Raw genomic sequence first — 19,482 nt, 5'->3', positions numbered from 1 at the left:
GCCTCCAGTGTTCAGCCAGTGGGCAGCGACAGGCAGCAGCATATCAGTGCGTCGAGCAGGTGCCGCCGCCCACTGTGGCTTGCTCTACCAAGTGGCACCTAGGGCTGCCTTACAGTAGTTACGCCACTCTTTACTAGGAAAATAAAGGTTGGTTGTGCCTTGTTCCTAGATAGTAGAAACTGTATCGTATGGTATGATCCCTGTGTAGCTGCCACTGCTATGTGGCCTGGAATAAATGTATGTTAAAGAGAAGAGACTAACCTAGGTTAGTGTAGAGCACTTACCTAGAGTTGTTTTGTCAAAAAGCAGCTGCTTTTTGGAGTAGTCAGCTCCCAAATGGGTGAAAATAAATAAAAATAGACAAGAAAAAGCAGCGCTGATTTTAGCCAATCAATCAGTAATTAATTGAATAACAATTAGACATATTAAAATACAAAACACTAAAAAACAAAAAATGGATACAATGTGTTGATATGGACCCAATTCTATAATCACCAAATTGAAGGGTATTTTGTCCTGCTCTGATATTTTGCTTTTAAGGAGACACCTTTCTACACCAAAGGACTTGTCCCACCTGCTGATTCATCTGATCGGATCTCTTTGACCCCTGGAAGTCTCTTGCCAGTTACACTATGGACACCTGATCACTCGCAGTAGTGAGGACTCCCGAGCCGGCTAATTCAATCTGTGCCATCGGTTTAGTCCACTGAAATACCTTCAGGACACCATAAAGTGGCCAATACGGACTCCATCACATTCATCCACCAGGATCAGAGCAGGACAAAATACCCTTCAATTTGGTGATTATAGAATTGGGTCCATATCAACACATTATATATATATATATATATATATATATATATATATATATATATATATATATATATATATATATATATATATATATATATATATATATAGCATGACCATGAGTCAAGGCTGCACACACGAGGCAATCCAGAGAGTGCTGGAGCTCACAAATTGGTCAAAATACAAAAATGCATTAGAGAGCCAGCAACATCCAAAAAATATTTATTTAATTATAGGCATAATAGTGCAAATCGGAATAAAAAGAGGTTTAAAAATGCAGGAGGAAAACGTCTACTTAGCATTTGAGTAGGAAGGCATAATCACTGCGTTCATCCTCCAACAACCAGTCATCACACCCGACAGGCTGTTTCGGTGCTTCTCAGCACCTTAGTCATGGGCAACTGACTGAGCTCTCCCAAACAATCTAATATACCCATAGCACCAATCAACATAAGTCCCCTCACCTGTATAAGAGCGGTAAAACGAACAGGTACACACTGACAAGCTGCAGCGCGGCTTCCGGTCGTCACGGCAACCAGCAACGCCGGAAGACAGGCGGAAGTGACGTCAGGTCTCCTAGCGACCGACATACACAGGCCGCTGCAGCGGAAGTCAGGTGACCGCTGAAGGGAGCTGAGCGTCATAGCAACAAAACAAGCTATGCGCTCGCTCGTTCCGACTGACTATACAGCGGAGACAAACCAATGTGTCTCAATAACGCTGTTACTGATGTCAGACGGACTTAGGTAATGTAAAAAATACGGTGAGGTGTAAACCTTTGCTGAGAGCGTGCGAGGGCACACAGATTGCCTGGGCAACGCTGACACATACACAAGCATGGACATAGACATAACAATAGCAACACGGAGGACATCAAAAGCAATCAAAAAGTACAAAAGCAGATAATATACGCAAAAAGTAACAAGAAAGAGAAGGGAAAAGGGGAGCATATAGAAGAATTACAATGGACACAAGTTCCATAGAGGCAGAACATAGAAAATAAATCTGCGCACATTATCATATGAACACCACCATCACTAAATGTATATTATTATTACTACAAAAAGCAATGTAGTGACTGGTATTCGTTCAAGCCATTAGGGGTTAAGCACTTAAGTCGGTGAATCCATAGGCATTCCCTTTGGAGAAGGAGTTTATCGCGATCACCTCCGCGCCTCAAAGGAGGTATATGATCAATAGGCATAATAGAAAAGTCACGCATAGAATGTCGCATGGTGGCAAAGTGGCGTGCCACTGGGGGTGTGTTGCCATCAATTTTGGTAAACGCCTTCTTTATGGACGAGCGATGGCCTGCAACTCGTTCCTTTAGGAGCCGGATCGTTTTGCCCACGTACACCAATAGGCAAGGGCACACAATGGCATAGATGAAAAAACGGCTGTCACAGTTGAGGTGGTGTCTGATGTCATATGCTTGTCCTGTTTTAGGATCAATGAACTTATCTCCCAACCTCAAAAACTGGCAGTTCACACAGCCGTGACATTTGGTAACCCCATTTTTTGTTTGTAGCCAGGTTTTGTTTTTAATCGGTCCAATATCTGATGGGGCTAAGACGTCCCGTAAATTGCGGCTTCTCTTGTAGCAAAAAAGAGGTTTCTGCACACAATAGCGTCCAATGGCTACATCCGATTGCACAATATGCCAATGTTTTAGTATTGTTTTTCGAACATGCGCTGAAGCGACAGAATATGTACTAGAAAAGATGAGTATGTCCTTTTCTAGGCTTTTATCACGCTTGACAAATGCCTGGTCCCGCGAAGTCTCCAGACATCGTGTTACTGCCTCTGATACTTCATTGGCATCATAGCCGCGCTCCAAAAAACGGTCACCCATCTCCAAGAGAGCCTGTGGTAGAATGTCTCTATCTGAAGTGATACGTACTACCCTTAGTAGTTGTGATAGAGGTAATCCCTTTTTCAATGGTGAAGGGTGAAACGAATCAGCTGATAGCAACGAATTTTTATCAGTCGCTTTCCTAAAAATGGTGGTTTTGATGCCATCACTGGTTTTAGTCACACATACATCTAAATAACTGATCGTGGTCTCACTAAATGAGACCGTAAATCTGATGGTGGTGTTCAAAGAGTTAAGGACATCTATGAACTCGGTCAAGGCCTGGACACCTCCAGTCCACACCAAAAATAAATCATCGATATAACGAACGTAAAAATGAATAAAACCTGAAAAAATAGAATTGGCCATAATGTGTTGTTTCTCGTATAAACTCATATATAAATTAGCGTAAGAGGGCGCCATGTTTGAGCCCATGGCGGTCCCTCTTAGCTGCAAATAAAAAGAGTTCTGGAACAAAAAATAATTCTTTTTCAAAATACTATCCATCAGTAATAACAAAAACTCAATCGGTGGACCAATGTAGTGTGGACTGGAGGTGAGCAGCGCCCGGACCGAGTCCATACCGTCCTCATGTGCAATATTCGTGTATAGACTTGCTATGTCGAGAGTTACAAGCAGGCTAGACTCCGGTAAAGTGCCAAGTGCTTCAAGTTTACGAATGAAATCATTAGAATCTTTCAAAAAATAATCAATGTGTTGTACAACTGGCTGTAACCAAAAATCAACAAACTGTGACAGGGGCTGAAATAAAGAACCAACTGAGGAAATAATAGGTCTACCTGGTGGTTTAATTAAAGTCTTGTGGACTTTGGGTAAAACGTAAATCAAAGGGGTTCTTGGGTGTGTTTGGGTCAAAAACTCAGAAGTGGACTCATCAATATACCCATTGGTTAAGCCCAATTTTATAGCAGCATCGATCTCCTTCTTGTAAGGATAAGTGGGGTCATAAGTCAATAACTTGTAACAAGCTGCGTCGGCCAATTGCCTTTCAATTTCAGCGACATAGTCGCATCTATTGATCAACACTATACCGCCCCCTTTATCAGAGGGACGGATTACTAAGGACAAATTGTCTCTCAAAGAATTGACCGCCATATTCTCTTCCTTAGTAAGATTGGAGAAAGACACTTTTTGGGCATCAATATGGCTGGATACATCCCTTCTAACTAACCTGACAAAGGTCTCGATGGAAGGGTTTAGACCCGGGGGGTCAAAGGTACTGGGTGGTTTAAATCTTTTATGTACCTGGACCGTCTCAGTTTTTTTAGAAAAATAATCCTTTAACTTCAATAAATGATGAAACTTAAAAAGTTCGGTCTCAAATTCAAATGAAGATTGCCTATAGGTTCTTACAAAAGACAACCCCTTAGATAAGACAGTCATCTCTGCAGTGGTAGGTTTATAATCGGATAAATTAAAGACAATTACGTCCTTATTTTCCGAGTGGGGTTTCTGCGAACGCCGCCTGGCTCCTCCCCTTCTGCACGGTTTTGTTGTTTTTTTGCACCTATATTCTTTTTCTTGGAGGTATTTCCTCCTAAAAAAGAATTAGTGCGTGAAAAATCAGAATCACTAGCCGAGGTGTCAATCTCAGAAAAATCCTGATTGGCGCGACCGCGTCTAGCCCTGCTTGTACTCCGCCACGGGGGTCTGTAATCCCCACCCTGTAGCCAATTATAGACACGTTGGTCCTTGTAATCCTCTTTTACGGTCTTATATTTTCCCTTTTTAAAGGCTAATAGCTCTGAGTGAAACAGGGACAGATTATTCTCAATTTTAGACACCCAAACCGTGCAGAAGGGGAGGAGCCAGGCGGCGTTCGCAGAAACCCCACTCGGAAAATAAGGACGTAATTGTCTTTAATTTATCCGATTATAAACCTACCACTGCAGAGATGACTGTCTTATCTAAGGGGTTGTCTTTTGTAAGAACCTATAGGCAATCTTCATTTGAATTTGAGACCGAACTTTTTAAGTTTCATCATTTATTGAAGTTAAAGGATTATTTTTCTAAAAAAACTGAGACGGTCCAGGTACATAAAAGATTTAAACCACCCAGTACCTTTGACCCCCCGGGTCTAAACCCTTCCATCGAGACCTTTGTCAGGTTAGTTAGAAGGGATGTATCCAGCCATATTGATGCCCAAAAAGTGTCTTTCTCCAATCTTACTAAGGAAGAGAATATGGCGGTCAATTCTTTGAGAGACAATTTGTCCTTAGTAATCCGTCCCTCTGATAAAGGGGGCGGTATAGTGTTGATCAATAGATGCGACTATGTCGCTGAAATTGAAAGGCAATTGGCCGACGCAGCTTGTTACAAGTTATTGACTTATGACCCCACTTATCCTTACAAGAAGGAGATCGATGCTGCTATAAAATTGGGCTTAACCAATGGGTATATTGATGAGTCCACTTCTGAGTTTTTGACCCAAACACACCCAAGAACCCCTTTGATTTACGTTTTACCCAAAGTCCACAAGACTTTAATTAAACCACCAGGTAGACCTATTATTTCCTCAGTTGGTTCTTTATTTCAGCCCCTGTCACAGTTTGTTGATTTTTGGTTACAGCCAGTTGTACAACACATTGATTATTTTTTGAAAGATTCTAATGATTTCATTCGTAAACTTGAAGCACTTGGCACTTTACCGGAGTCTAGCCTGCTTGTAACTCTCGACATAGCAAGTCTATACACGAATATTGCACATGAGGACGGTATGGACTCGGTCCGGGCGCTGCTCACCTCCAGTCCACACTACATTGGTCCACCGATTGAGTTTTTGTTATTACTGATGGATATTATTTTGAAAAAGAATTATTTTTTGTTCCAGAACTCTTTTTATTTGCAGCTAAGAGGGACCGCCATGGGCTCAAACATGGCGCCCTCTTACGCTAATTTATATATGAGTTTATATGAGAAACAACACATTATGGCCAATTCTATTTTTTCAGGTTTTATTCATTTTTACGTTCGTTATATCGATGATTTATTTTTGGTGTGGACTGGAGGTGTCCAGGCCTTGACCGAGTTCATAGATGTCCTTAACTCTTTGAACACTACCATCAGATTTACGGTCTCATTTAGTGAGACCACGATCAGTTATTTAGATGTATGTGTGACTAAAACCAGTGATGGCATCAAAACCACCATTTTTAGGAAAGCGACTGATAAAAATTCGTTGCTATCAGCTGATTCGTTTCACCCTTCACCATTGAAAAAGGGATTACCTCTATCACAACTACTAAGGGTAGTACGTATCACTTCAGATAGAGACATTCTACCACAGGCTCTCTTGGAGATGGGTGACCGTTTTTTGGAGCGCGGCTATGATGCCAATGAAGTATCAGAGGCAGTGACACGATGTCTGGAGACTTCGCGGGACCAGGCATTTGTCAAGCGTGATAAAAGCCTAGAAAAGGACAGACTCATCTTTTCTAGTACATATTCTGTCGCTTCAGCGCATGTTCGAAAAACAATACTAAAACATTGGCATATTGTGCAATCGGATGTAGCCATTGGACGCTATTGTGTGCAGAAACCTCTTTTTTGCTACAAGAGAAGCCGCAATTTACGGGACGTCTTAGCCCCATCAGATATTGGACCGATTAAAAACAAAACCTGGCTACAAACAAAAAATGGGGTTACCAAATGTCACGGCTGTGTGAACTGCCAGTTTTTGAGGTTGGGAGATAAGTTCATTGATCCTAAAACAGGACAAGCATATGACATCAGACACCACCTCAACTGTGACAGCCGTTTTGTCATCTATGCCATTGTGTGCCCTTGCCTATTGGTGTACGTGGGCAAAACGATCCGGCTCCTAAAGGAACGAGTTGCAGGCCATCGCTCGTCCGTAAAGAAGGCGTTTACCAAAATTGATGGCAACACACCCCCAGTGGCACGCCACTTTGCCACCATGCGACATTCTATGCGTGACTTTTCTATTATGCCTATTGATCATATACCTCCTTTGAGGCGCGGAGGTGATCGCGATAAACTCCTTCTCCAAAGGGAATGCCTATGGATTCACCGACTTAAGTGCTTAACCCCTAATGGCTTGAACGAATACCAGTCACTACATTGCTTTTTGTAGTAATAATAATATACATTTAGTGATGGTGGTGTTCATATGATAATGTGCGCAGATTTATTTTCTATGTTCTGCCTCTATGGAACTTGTGTCCATTGTAATTCTTCTATATGCTCCCCTTTTCCCTTCTCTTTCTTGTTACTTTTTGCGTATATTATGTGCTTTTGTACTTTTTGATTGCTTTTGATGTCCTCCGTGTTGCTATTGTTATGTCTATGTCCATGCTTGTGTATGTGTCAGCGTTGCCCAGGCAATCTGTGTGCCCTCGCACGCTCTCAGCAAAGGTTTACACCTCACCGTATTTTTTACATTACCTAAGTCCGTCTGACATCAGTAACAGCGTTATTGAGACACATTGGTTTGTCTCCGCTGTATAGTCAGTCGGAACGAGCGAGCGCATAGCTTGTTTTGTTGCTATGACGCTCAGCTCCCTTCAGCGGTCACCTGACTTCCGCTGCAGCGGCCTGTGTATGTCGGTCGCTAGGAGACCTGACGTCACTTCCGCCTGTCTTCCGGCGTTGCTGGTTGCCGTGACGACCGGAAGCCGCGCTGCAGCTTGTCAGTGTGTACCTGTTCGTTTTACCGCTCTTATACAGGTGAGGGGACTTATGTTGATTGGTGCTATGGGTATATTAGATTGTTTGGGAGAGCTCAGTCAGTTGCCCATGACTAAGGTGCTGAGAAGCACCGAAACAGCCTGTCGGGTGTGATGACTGGTTGTTGGAGGATGAACGCAGTGATTATGCCTTCCTACTCAAATGCTAAGTAGACGTTTTCCTCCTGCATTTTTAAACCTCTTTTTATTCCGATTTGCACTATTATGCCTATAATTAAATAAATATTTTTTGGATGTTGCTGGCTCTCTAATGCATTTTTATATATATATATATATATATATATATATATATATATATATATATATTTAGTTTTGTATTTTAATATGTCTAATTGTTACTAAATGAATTACTGATTGATTGGCTAAAATCAGCGCTGCTTTTTCTTGTCTATTTTTAATAAATGTATGTTATACTGATATTATGCCGATACCGAATATAAAACTCTTTAACAAGTATCAAAAAGCCCAAAATCAGTACCATAAACAAACATACAAAATCCCACTTCTGGCACCAATGTATTTCCTCATATGTTTGATGGAAGCGTATATAGTAAATGTGTCCTGTTTCTATCATTAGAACACATGATAAATGTCCTTATCTGGCTCTGTGGAATGATATTCTCCTGCTACTAGGTTCTGCAGAGAGGCCGGTTGTGACTTTTACTCCTAACTGGAGCGAGATATTTGCTGGTGAAAGAGTGACCATAGCGTGTGACGCTGGATCTGCAGCAGGAGGAACCCAGCAATATGTCTGGTACAGAAACAAAAATAAGCTGCATGCAAAGAAAGAACGTGAGATAACAATTACATATGCAGCAAAGAAGCACAGTGGGGACTATCAATGCTCAGCTGGAACCGGGGATAGAAGTTTCCCTGTGAGACTCGATGTTTCATCTGGTGAGTTTCTATGTTTGCAACAGGACAAAGGTCAGTCCGTCTTTCACTGGTCTAAAGCTGGGTACACATATATACAATCGTCGGGCCGTTCTTCCAATCTGGGGGCAAACGGCCGTTCGATTGTATAGGTGTGTACGCTGTCCCAATTGCTGCTGTGCGACCGATAAACGGCCAAAAACGCTCTTGGCCGTCCACGGTCGGTCGGTCGAAGGTTCTTTGCTGCTTAATATTTCATCCGACAGGACGGCTCCATATCGGAACAAAAGTGAAGTGTGTACGCACCTTCGATCGATATGCTTGACAGTTTGACAAAGCACGGTGGTATGCTGCATTATGAGAGACCCTGTAACCCTTTGCCTGCTGTTTTAACTAATGTGTGTATAATGCCTCACTGCCCAACACTTTAGACGCATCACTTTAAGACATTAATCAATGTTGAAGTTTTAATAGTGTGAAGCTGGTGCCCTGAAAAGAGCTTCCAGCCCACTCTATTAAAACTTCAACATTGATTAATGTCTTAAAGGGATGCGTCTAAAGTGTTGAGCCACTGCTCAACATATATACATTATATACACATTAGTTAAAACAGCAGGCAAAGGGTTACAGGGTCTCTCATATACTTCTTCTTGCGATTGTTTGGACGGGAGTACATCGGACGTCGCAAGTAAAATTGTACATATGTGTACGCGCAGAACGGTCGTATGTTTTGGACGGCCGAACGTGTATTCGGTCGATCGAACGGTCGCAAGAAAAAGGAAATTGTACATATGTGTACCCAGCTTTACAGGGCGGCGGAGTGGCAGCTGTACCATCTACATCTGATCCTGGCCTCCCGTGTGCACTGACATGGCCCCGATACTCCCATAACACGCCCACTGAGCAGACCATGTCTGTGTGCACTACTAGCCACACCCCAGTCTCCACCCAAATGGTTTTTACAGCATTTCTGATTTTATCTGTCTCTATGGAAACAGCGCATTTGCAGAGCAGAGCACTTGCTCCGTACCACCGTCTAAATATTTGCATGTGAAAAAAAACAATCAACTACATGAATGTTGTCATTGCCTGAGAATAGGGTGGGGCGCAGAATCTGACCCTTTGTTGTTTCCTTATATGCATTGTAGTACATAATAGTAAAAGTAACTTCACCCACATTTACAAACTGAGAGCATCCATACCCTCATTTGGGTAAATATTTGTAGTGTTCATTCTAGAACCTGCACCTTTCAAAACACATGCAGTTCCTCTCTCCTGCCTGCGGTGTGACTCTCTGCTGTTCTGCTTCTAGCACAGTTTGATCTCTATCTCACAGCTGAAATACAGAGCAGTCTGTGCTAGAAGCACCACAGCAGAGAGCGACTTTCCAGGCAGGAACTGCACAGATTTTGAAAGGTGCAGGGTGCTAAAATGATCGGTACTTATGAGTTATCTGGGCGCCCGATTTTTTGATTGTATGCCTTAAGTTAAGGCATACAATCAGATGCGATGCGATGCGATATCGCATCGCATCGCATGCGACCATCGGATGCGATGACCCGATTTTTCCATAGGAATCAATGTTAAAATGGACTGAGTCCATTTTAACATGGAATTCAATGGGAAAAAGGGGTCCTTTTCATACCCCTACTATCCAAGTGGGCATGGAGTTGGATATAAACCTGTGGCGAGCGTAGCGAGCCACCGAGCCCGAAGCGTGGCGAGCGAAGCGAGCCCCGCGAGGGGACGGTATTCTGTGTCCCCTCGCGGGGCTCGCTACGCTCGCCACGCTTCGGGCTCGGTGGCTCGCTACGCTCGCCACAGGTTTATATCCAACTCCATGCCCACTTGGATAGTAGGGGTATGAAAAGGACCCCTTTTTCCCATTGAATTCCATGTTAAAATGGACTCAGTCCATTTTAACATTGATTCCTATGGAAAAATCGGGTCATCGCATCGCATCGCATCCGATGGTCGCATGCGATGCGATGCGATGTGCCCGATCCGACCCGATTTAGAAATCGGGCGCCCGGATAACTCATAAGTACCAAATGATCACTACAGTATATCTGCTTATATTATGTACTATGCAAACAATTCATGACAGTATGGATGCTATCAATGTGTGATTCATTCAGCACACACGCACCTATAATCAGTTTAGTGACATATTGAGGGGTCTATGTACTAAGCCTTGGAGAGAGATAAAATAGACAGAGATCAAGTACCAGCCAATCAGCTCTTAACTGTCATTTTTCAAACACAACCAGTACCATGTCAGTTAGGTTGGCCACTACTTTATGTCTGCCTATTTTAGTTCTCTTGAAGGCTTAATGAATAAGCCCCAAAGTACCAGCCAATCAGCTCCTAACTGCCATGCTACAGATGGTGTTTGGAAAATGACAGTTGGGAGCAGATTGGCTGATACTTTCTCCATCCATTTTTTTCTACCTCCAAGGCTTAATACATAGACCTGAGAGTAACATCTGAATGCTTTCTGTGGGGTCTACTTATTATTATTTTGGCGTTAATGACATCCCCGTATCACTGATTACTGTGCAGTACAGACTTTGCTAGCGCTAGTTCACCAATCCGGAGCTCTGTAACCCTGCAAAGGTCTCCTCTCCCGTCCCTGCAGCCTAGCGCAGCCGGTGCAGGGTCACAGTACTGCGCATGTGGTTAGATGCCACTGTGATGTCAGCAGGCCTTCATACAGAGTCAGGGGCTAGGTCAGGGTGGATTTATGAGAAACCTGAGTATATTTTATATAACACGTCATTATTTCTGCTTTCAGCCTCTCTCATTCTGCAAGCTCCGCCCAATACATATGAAGGTGACACGCTGACGCTGAGATGTCACAGTCGGTCTCCAAACACAAAGGAGAAACCAACAGTTTTCTTCAAAGCTAATAAGTATACAACATCTAAAAAGCATAATTTACATTTTCCAAAGGTAAACCTGACTATGAGCGGGACATACGGATGTACAAGGGATGATAACACGGATGAGACGTTTATCTTTATCCAAGGTAACTATGGTAACCTCAGCAATGATAGATTTATATTACACTATACAGTACAGTGAATGCAGTCACTTCACAGGGATCTTGGTTACATCACTCTGGGGGCAGCCAGCATCTCCAGGAATGGCGGACACTGACTGGGTTGCCAATGGTGCTGGCTCTTCCTCTGTGATGGGAGCCTAGTGCTGCAGGAGAGTATCACACTGCAGCACCAGGCTCCTGTCACTGCGGAAAGCCAACACCCATTCCGAAACGCAACCATTATAATAAATATACCTCACCAATAAATTAATATTCCGCACTCACTGTAAAATGATTAATCGCACCACACCCAGCCCCCATTACATTTAATTATAAGCCTTCACCACACTAATAAATGAATAGTCCAGCACATTATTCACCACATTATTAAATGGACAGACCAGCCCCCAATGCCCATTGCATTAATAGGTCGTACCCCACCCCACTCCCATCTAGTTTAGAGTAATACATGGGGATGCCCAAAGAACACAGAGGGGAAACGGCATCTTCCCAGTGAGACTTTTACCGAATCCACCACCGGGTAGTTGCAGTTTTACCTACTTTTGAGACCCGAGCCTGGCGTGAGAACCTGGCCCTCTCTCTGAGGTACTCAGAACTGCAAATTTCAGGTGGGTTCAGTTTTCAGAACACTCTAACCTGTGCTCAACACACAACCAAGCACAACACCAGATCCACAACTTTGCGCAGCATTTGCTATAAATGACCCACATATCACACCGTACCCAGCCTTTGTGTTCTCATCTCTTCCAGCTCTGTTTGATACCCCACATATAACAATTGGTCAGTCATCAGTGACCGAAGGCGATAAGATGTCCCTGACCTGTGACATCAGACGTAACCCGGCCAGATCTACCACAGACCTGGAATTTGCTTTCTACAGAGATGGGCAGAATGTGCAGGACTTCAGTGCATCCACTATGTACAGCGTTCTGTCAGCGCAGCTGGTGCATTCTGGGTATTATACCTGTGATGTCAGGACTCCTAGCGGCAGTGTAAGGAAGAGGAGTGACGGGTTCTATGTACAGATACAAGGTGAGTGTAATATTGGACCCGTTCTATTCAGTGCTTTTGGTTCTATTCAGATTTGTAAGTTCCGGGCCCATTCATTATCAGGGGGTCTGTGTGTGGCAATTGGGCAGAAGTGGAAACTCTCACCGCTCACAATTAGAGTCAGTGACAGGGCTTTTCGGAGCAGCTGTCCCAAAATTGGAGCCATACAGAATTTCTCCGATACTTTAGCATCTGCAAGCACAACTGTAGTGAGTTGGATACTTATATATTTGGGGGGTCAATTGCAGGGGTGTGCGACAGGTGCAGTCACCTATGGCACAGGCCCTTTGGATGACACCATACCGCACAGCCTCTCGAACTACCTGGATGCTCTGGGAAGTGCTGACATCACCACTCAGCATGACATTACTGCATCAGGGGGAGGGGCTGATAGCCTCATCATTCTTCAGTAACTGGAGCTGCAAATGTCAGTGAGAAGAGAGTCTGTCATTACAATGAAAGGAATCATAGGCGCATGCGTGTGAGGTGTGCATGCTTTGCGCCCCTCGCACAGGGGGTTATTCTGTTTCACGCCTTCTGGCAAATTCCTTCTTAGATGGACAAAACCATGTGCACTGCAGGTGGGGCAGATTAAACATGTGTAGATAGAGTCAGAGGCGTAGCTAGGGTGGAGCTGGCGGAGCACATGCTCCAGGCGCCGACATGTCACCTGGCGCCGGAGCTCTGCCGCCGGCTCCCCTGCCCTGCTCCCCCTCCCATATAGACACAATAAATGCGTTGGAGACACGCACATCTCCCTACTGACCACCACATATACGGCGTCTGAGCAGCCTCCAGCAATCAGTCCGGAGCCGCGTAGCGAAGTCCGACGCCCGGTGACGTCATCACCAGGCGCGCGCCGGACAGCCGGACAGACTGAGCTACGGTGAAGACCTCACCACGACCGCTGCCTTCCGGAGAAAGCGCACAGCACAGTTGCAATAGACGGCGGGGGACCAACACAACAGTGGGGGACCTCTGCACCACTGTGGTAGCATCGGCGGGACTCTTCCAGGTACCTTTAGGGGGCGTGCACTGCAGGGAGTCGGGAGGCCAGCTCCCTGCAACACGACCCCCTCATCCACAGAGACTGCATTAACTTGCTTTACTTTGCATGGACACTCTGCATCCATATCTGTATATTCTAGCCCCCTTAGTCATTGTGCACCATTTACTGTACTTAAATTAAAGTATTCACATAATCTATTCTGCACCGTCTATTCACTATTATTGGAATCACCAGGAGCCCTGTTTTATTCATTTATATAGAGACAGCACACAGTGCTCCAATCCATTGGTACATAGGAAGGTTTATTATCATAATAGGTATACCATATTGGTACCCCCACATCCACTTATGGAAGGTTAAGGGGGCTGAGCCCCTTATAATGGTGCGAACAGTGTCCATAGGGCACAATGAATCACCTAGTATAGTATGTAATGGGCATCATGTGTGGCCTTATGTGTAATTGGCATTACAGCATGTGGCTTTATGTGTAATGGGTATTACGAAGATCGCTAAAATGTACAATGGGCATTACGGTGCGTGGTATAATGTTAGGCCATGCCCCCTATTCGCCGTGCAAGGTTCCCACCTACTACAAATCGGGGGGGGGGGGGGGGGGGGTGAAACATGCCCTTGCTCCGGGCGCTGTGGAACCCAGCTACACCACTGGATAGAGTTAGATTTGGGTGAGGTTTTACTTCAAAGTGAGATCTATATTGCAGTGTAAAAATAAAGCAGCCAGTATTTACCCTGCACAGAAACAAAACAACTCACCTAAATCTGCACATGTTTGGGGGAAGTTTACTAAGGTAAATTCGTAAAAAGAAATTCGTATTTTCATAGTAAAATAAGAATTTTTTTAGGCGTATTTGTATTTTTGGCATTTAATATGCCAAAAATACGAATATTCGTATTTATGGCACGTTCGTATTTGTATTTACAATTCAAAAGAATGGTGATTCCTAATTTACTGTTGAAAGGCTGTAGTGTGTAAAAAAAAAAAAAAAACAAATAAATACATTTTAAAAACCGGTGTGGGGTCGTCGTCACCCCACGGCCGTAACCAGCACCAGGCTGAAAGAGCCAGGGCTGGTATTAAAAAATCAGGAAACCGGCCAAATAGGGGCTCCGCCGATCTTTTAAAACCAGCCCCGGCTCCAGAGCCGGGGCTGGTTCCCAAAATACGGGGGACAAAATGACTAGGGGTCCCCCGTATTTTAAGAACCAGCCCGAGGCCCAAACATTCAGCAGGACTGAATGGTTGGGCCTTGTGGTTCTCCAAGTCCCAGCATGCGGGGGAGGCTTGCTGGGACTCATAGTTCCACAGTATAAGACAATAGTTTTTCATTCTATTTTTTTTACACCATTTTATCAGCTCAATGCCCACCGCCCAGGGGCATCGAGGACAGCACCAGGCTTCAGCCTGGCCAGGTAAGTCCAGGGGGAGTAGCCCCCCCCCCCTCCAGGCTGACCGGTCAGAGGGCTGAATGCTTTGGCCGGGGGACTTGTATAAAAAATCTCCCCCCAGTTGTGGCATTACCCTGCTGGCTGGTTGGGCCTGGTTCTTAAAATATAAGGGACCCCTAGTCACTTTCTCCCCCATATTTTGGGAACCAGCCCTGGCCCTGGAGCCGGTTTTAAAAAATCATCGGAGCCCCTATTTGGCCGGTTTCATGATCTTTTTAAATACCAGCCCCGGCTCTTTCAGCCTGGTGCTGGTTACGGCCGTGGGGGGGTACCCCACGCCGTTTATTTATTTTTATTTTTTTACATACTGCAGCTTGCACGGATCTGACCGTGCAGACTTCCTAGACAAATTCGTATTAGTGGCCGTATATACGGCCGCTAGTACAAATTAATATGAATTAATTGGGGATTACAAAGCAGTCGTATTTGACTGCTTTGTAAATTCCCCTCCGGAACACGAGTTTGCATACGGCTAAAACAGCCGTATGCATTCATATTCATTCATATTAAGAATACAAATACGAAAAATTGGGTACTCTTTACCTAGAACGGCGCCCATCGCGCCCATCGCAACCATCGCATGCACTAAAAAATGGGTGCGATGCGATGCCCGCGATGGCCGCGATTTCCCATAGGGATCAATGTTAAAAGTGTGATTGGACGCGATTTTAGTGTTCAATGGCTCAATGGCCGCGATTTTTCCATAGGAAACAATGTTAAATGGGCCACAGAGCCCAAATAGTCACCCTAAAGTCAGAAATGGCCCCCACAATTGTTAACGCCACCCCACGATCAACGTGAACCCGAAGCGTGGCGAGCGGCGGCGGTACGCGTCCTCCGACCTTTTCATACCCCCACTATCCACGTCGGCGTGGAGTTGAGAATAGAATAGTGTGGCGAGCGCAGCGAGCCCCGCAAGGGGACACGGATACCTTCACAGGTAAACGCGTCCCTTCGCGGGCTTCACAGGTATTCGCGTCCCCTCGCGGGGCTCGCTGCGCTCGCCACGCTTCGGGCTCGGTGCGCTCGCCACGCTTCGGGCTCGGTGGCTCGCTGCACTCGCCACACTATTCTATTCTCAACTCCACGCCGACGTGGATAGTGGGGGTATGAAAAGGTCGGAGGACGCGTACCGCCACGCTTCGGGTTCACGTTGATCGTGGGGTGGCGTTAAAAATTGTGGGGGCCATTTAAGACTTCAGGGGGACTATTAGGGCTCTGTGGCCCATTTAACATTGTTTCCTATGGAAAAATCGCGGGCATTGAGGCATTTAACACTAAAATCGCGTCCAATCACACTTTTAACATTGATCCCTATGGGAAAATCGCAGGCATCGCGTCGCACCCGTTTTTTTAGTGCATGCGATGCCCGCGATTTTTTACCCCTGATGACCGCGATGGACATCGTGGGCGCCGTTCTAGGTAAAGAGTACCAAAAATTGTATTCGTACTCTTAGTAAATTTCCCCCGTTACATCTAACCCTATTCTGGTTGAGTCGGATGGCTCCGAATGAGGACGGACGGCCGATGGTTGGTGTTTGCGCATGTGCAGAGGCATATCTGCGCATGTGCGATTGCCGCCCACGTCCGAATACGGCGTAAATTCTGTACAGAAAACAATTGTTTGGAACAATCCGAACAGGGGGTGGAGAGGGGCGTGAAGGGCTGTTTGGGCTCATTACCATATGCGTATGCCCCGCGTTTCATGGGCGTTCCGGTGAAAACGCTGGGTGTACAGATGGTAATGCGGCCGTGACTCATGTGTGGAGGGTGGACATATAACATGGCCGGATGCCAGCTGCCCGCCCATATCCCTGCTTTTGCACGGAGAAATGCCCAAGTGGTCTGGATGCACTCAGTGCTGCCTGACCACTCGGTTCAGCATTCCATGGTCAGCGACCATCGAATGATGGGAGAGGTTTCCACAGATGGATGAGGTGTTCACGTGAAAAATCCACTCATGGTCCGTTCGGTCAGCGTCTTACCGCATTCGGACGGTGTGAGCGATCCGTACGGAAGGCGGGGCTAAGAACACTCGGTTCCTGTCCGAAAATACGCATCTGGTTTTGTCCATCTGAGAAGGAATTTGCCAGAAGGAGTGAACCAAAATAACCCCCACAATGCCAACACAAATAATCTTTTGTATAGACCAGCATAGGCATACACTGGTCCTCGCTATGTATCTGAGGACTGGGCAGTGATGTCAGAGGTTTGGGGTATGATGTCATAGCACACCACTATGAATGGAATACATGGAAACGTCATGGCTGGAGGTGTGTAGTAATTACAAAATAGCCCAATTCACATTCACTCCAGACCTCTTGTTCTAGATGACAAAGGGCCTGGTTCACAGATGTACAGTAATGCGTTCGCAGCTACGATCCAGTATCCAGCGGATGTGCAGAAATATGCTAATGAAAGAGCGATATTGTAGCAAGAGATAAAGTGCTAACCAATCAGCTCCTGTGTTTCAATGCACTACGCCAGTGGTTTCCAAACTGTCTGACTAGGCACCCTGGGGTGCCTCAGGACACTTGCAGGGGTGCCTTGGGTTGGTGGACCAAGATCAATTCATATTATTCATGGTTAATGTACCAGGCAAAACCAGTGCTGGTGGCTGCCAATCATAATATATGTGGACAAACAGAAGCAAATCCTGTCCCTCACCAGATAACTGTGACGTATAAACACAATGCACTTCATTTACTTTTTTTTTCTGAATTTCTTGTTAAGAAACATTTGGCCTAGGGGTGCCTTGAAAATATTTTGATGCTCTAGGGCGCCGTGATTCATAAAAGTTTGGGAACCACTGCACTCCACAATTGGTTACCACCGAGGCACAGCGTTACATAGTTACATAGTAGGTAAGGCTGAAAAAAGACTTGCGACCATCTAGTTCAACCTGGTATAGATATCCATTGCTGATTTGGTAGGTTCTGGTATTTTACAGACAAGATAAAGATAAGATAGATAAAGGGCGAGTTACAGGGAAGGTTTGCTCACCTCTGCGGCCCTAGAAAAGCTTTTTTTTTTTTTATTGAATCATTTTTATTGGGGTTTTCATTGTGTAACGATCAGATCAGGTGATTGATCAAATTAACGTATATTAACGTATGCCTCCTGTTATGATTATCTGTTCAATCAATGTATGTCTGGTATGTTTGGTAAAATCATGCCGCCTGTGATTATTATGTGGGAGATCAGAACATGTCATGTATTATGTGTGTGGACTATTGGTGACCCAGGGAGTATAGCCATCTGTGGACTCCTCTGGAGTTAGGATGTAAGATAAGATCTGAGGACTTCCGGTGGGTGGTGCATCTAAGATGGCCGCATCTTAACACAGCTCCGCAGCCTCAGAGAACATCCATCGCCATCCTGACCTCTGAGCATCCATATCCCTCATAACACCACAAGCACTAACCTCCTTTTACCTAGGGGAACGTGCAGGTGTTTTTATTTGGAGCGGATACCTTGCCTTTAACCCCGGAGTCGGGCTCTATAGCTGGAGCCGCGTGGTGCAACTAAAGTGGCGTGCCGTCAACTGACCTGCCCGACCAGACACGAAGAGACCAGCTCTCCACTGGAACTACTGCTGGGTACCCGACGGAGTGGAGGGAGAGCGGGGAACACCGTCCTCGTCTGGACACATCGCTACCCCTGTAAGCGCCATAGCCCTGCCGTGCTCCCTGTCCTGGTGACCGGTCGGGTGGTGGGGAGACCTGCGTCCTACTGCTCACCTGCTTGTTGCGGAGGAAGGGAAACCTCCGTGAAGCCTGGACACTCAGCTGAGCGGCTGTGAAGCGGGGAGGGAAGCGCCTGCCTACACCAAGACGCGGAGAAACCCCCGCTGGAATCGCGCTGCCCAGGACCCGCTGAGCGGCTGTGAGGCGGGGAGGGAAGCGCCTCTCTACGTCGCCGCTGCGGAGGAACACCGACTTCTGCCGCAGGGAGCCGCCCGGAGGAGACGGCAGTGACCCACTGATCAACGGAGTGGCGGGGAGATTGGGGGCTTCCAGCGTAAACCGGATCCCGGACGCCGACTGCTGACCCGCTGTGCTGGGTACTCTGGGGAGTATTCTCCCCCCCTCTCCCCCTCTTGTGTCTACCGCGCCTGGCACTCAGAAACACCTACTACAGCTGGGAAACCAGCGTTTGCCTATGTACGCAGCGAACCAGCCACTGCTGCTGCAGGAGGGCTGGTGAGCTCTCTCGGTGCCTACGCGACCGGACACTTGAAACAGCTGAAGACAGGAGGATGTGCCCGCGGCACTGAAGGTTAAGGTGATCGTGAGTATTTCCTCCTCAAGAACACTGCTGGTCATCTCCCATACATTATCCTGCCCACACTCCCCCACACACCCTGGTACACTGTCCTTTGTTGCCCCCCCCCCCTGTGTAGCCCTAGCGGAGGCTCTTAAACATATACTATTGCTGAACACTTCCTTGCTATAAGGCTACTGCATCTTGCTGTGAACACACTCATCATTTGTGAGAACCCCTTTTGCCCACCAGGCTCAGTACACTCCTTTAGGGAGCACTGACAACGACCTTGATCACTCAGGAGCTCTCAGGGATAATAGGAGGTACTGGCACCCTAAATCTTGACACTGATTGGGTACTGTGGAACTCT

General features: G+C 45.9%; 1 protein-coding gene across 3 annotated transcripts in view; it reads left to right on the top strand.

The window, feature by feature from the left end:
• The window catches only part of LOC146049359 (Fc receptor-like protein 5), a 68,994-nt gene that overhangs the window by 20,465 nt on the left and 29,047 nt on the right, over nucleotides 1–19,482 (top strand). For all 3 annotated transcript variants that reach the window (XM_083165856.1, XM_083165857.1, XM_083165855.1), the window contains exons 4-6: nucleotides 8,023–8,286; nucleotides 11,057–11,290; nucleotides 12,077–12,358. In XM_083165856.1, coding sequence (XP_083021982.1) covers nucleotides 8,023–8,286; nucleotides 11,057–11,290; nucleotides 12,077–12,358 — 780 coding nt within the window. The remainder of the gene's footprint in view (nucleotides 1–8,022; nucleotides 8,287–11,056; nucleotides 11,291–12,076; nucleotides 12,359–19,482) is intronic.

Source organism: Crinia signifera, chromosome 12 (assembly GCF_055691185.1).
Source record: "Crinia signifera chromosome 12, ASM5569118v1, whole genome shotgun sequence".
NCBI lineage: Eukaryota > Metazoa > Chordata > Amphibia > Anura > Myobatrachidae > Crinia > Crinia signifera.
The sequence above is the reverse complement of the archived record's forward strand: the minus strand, read 5'-3'. Positions and strand labels throughout refer to the sequence as shown.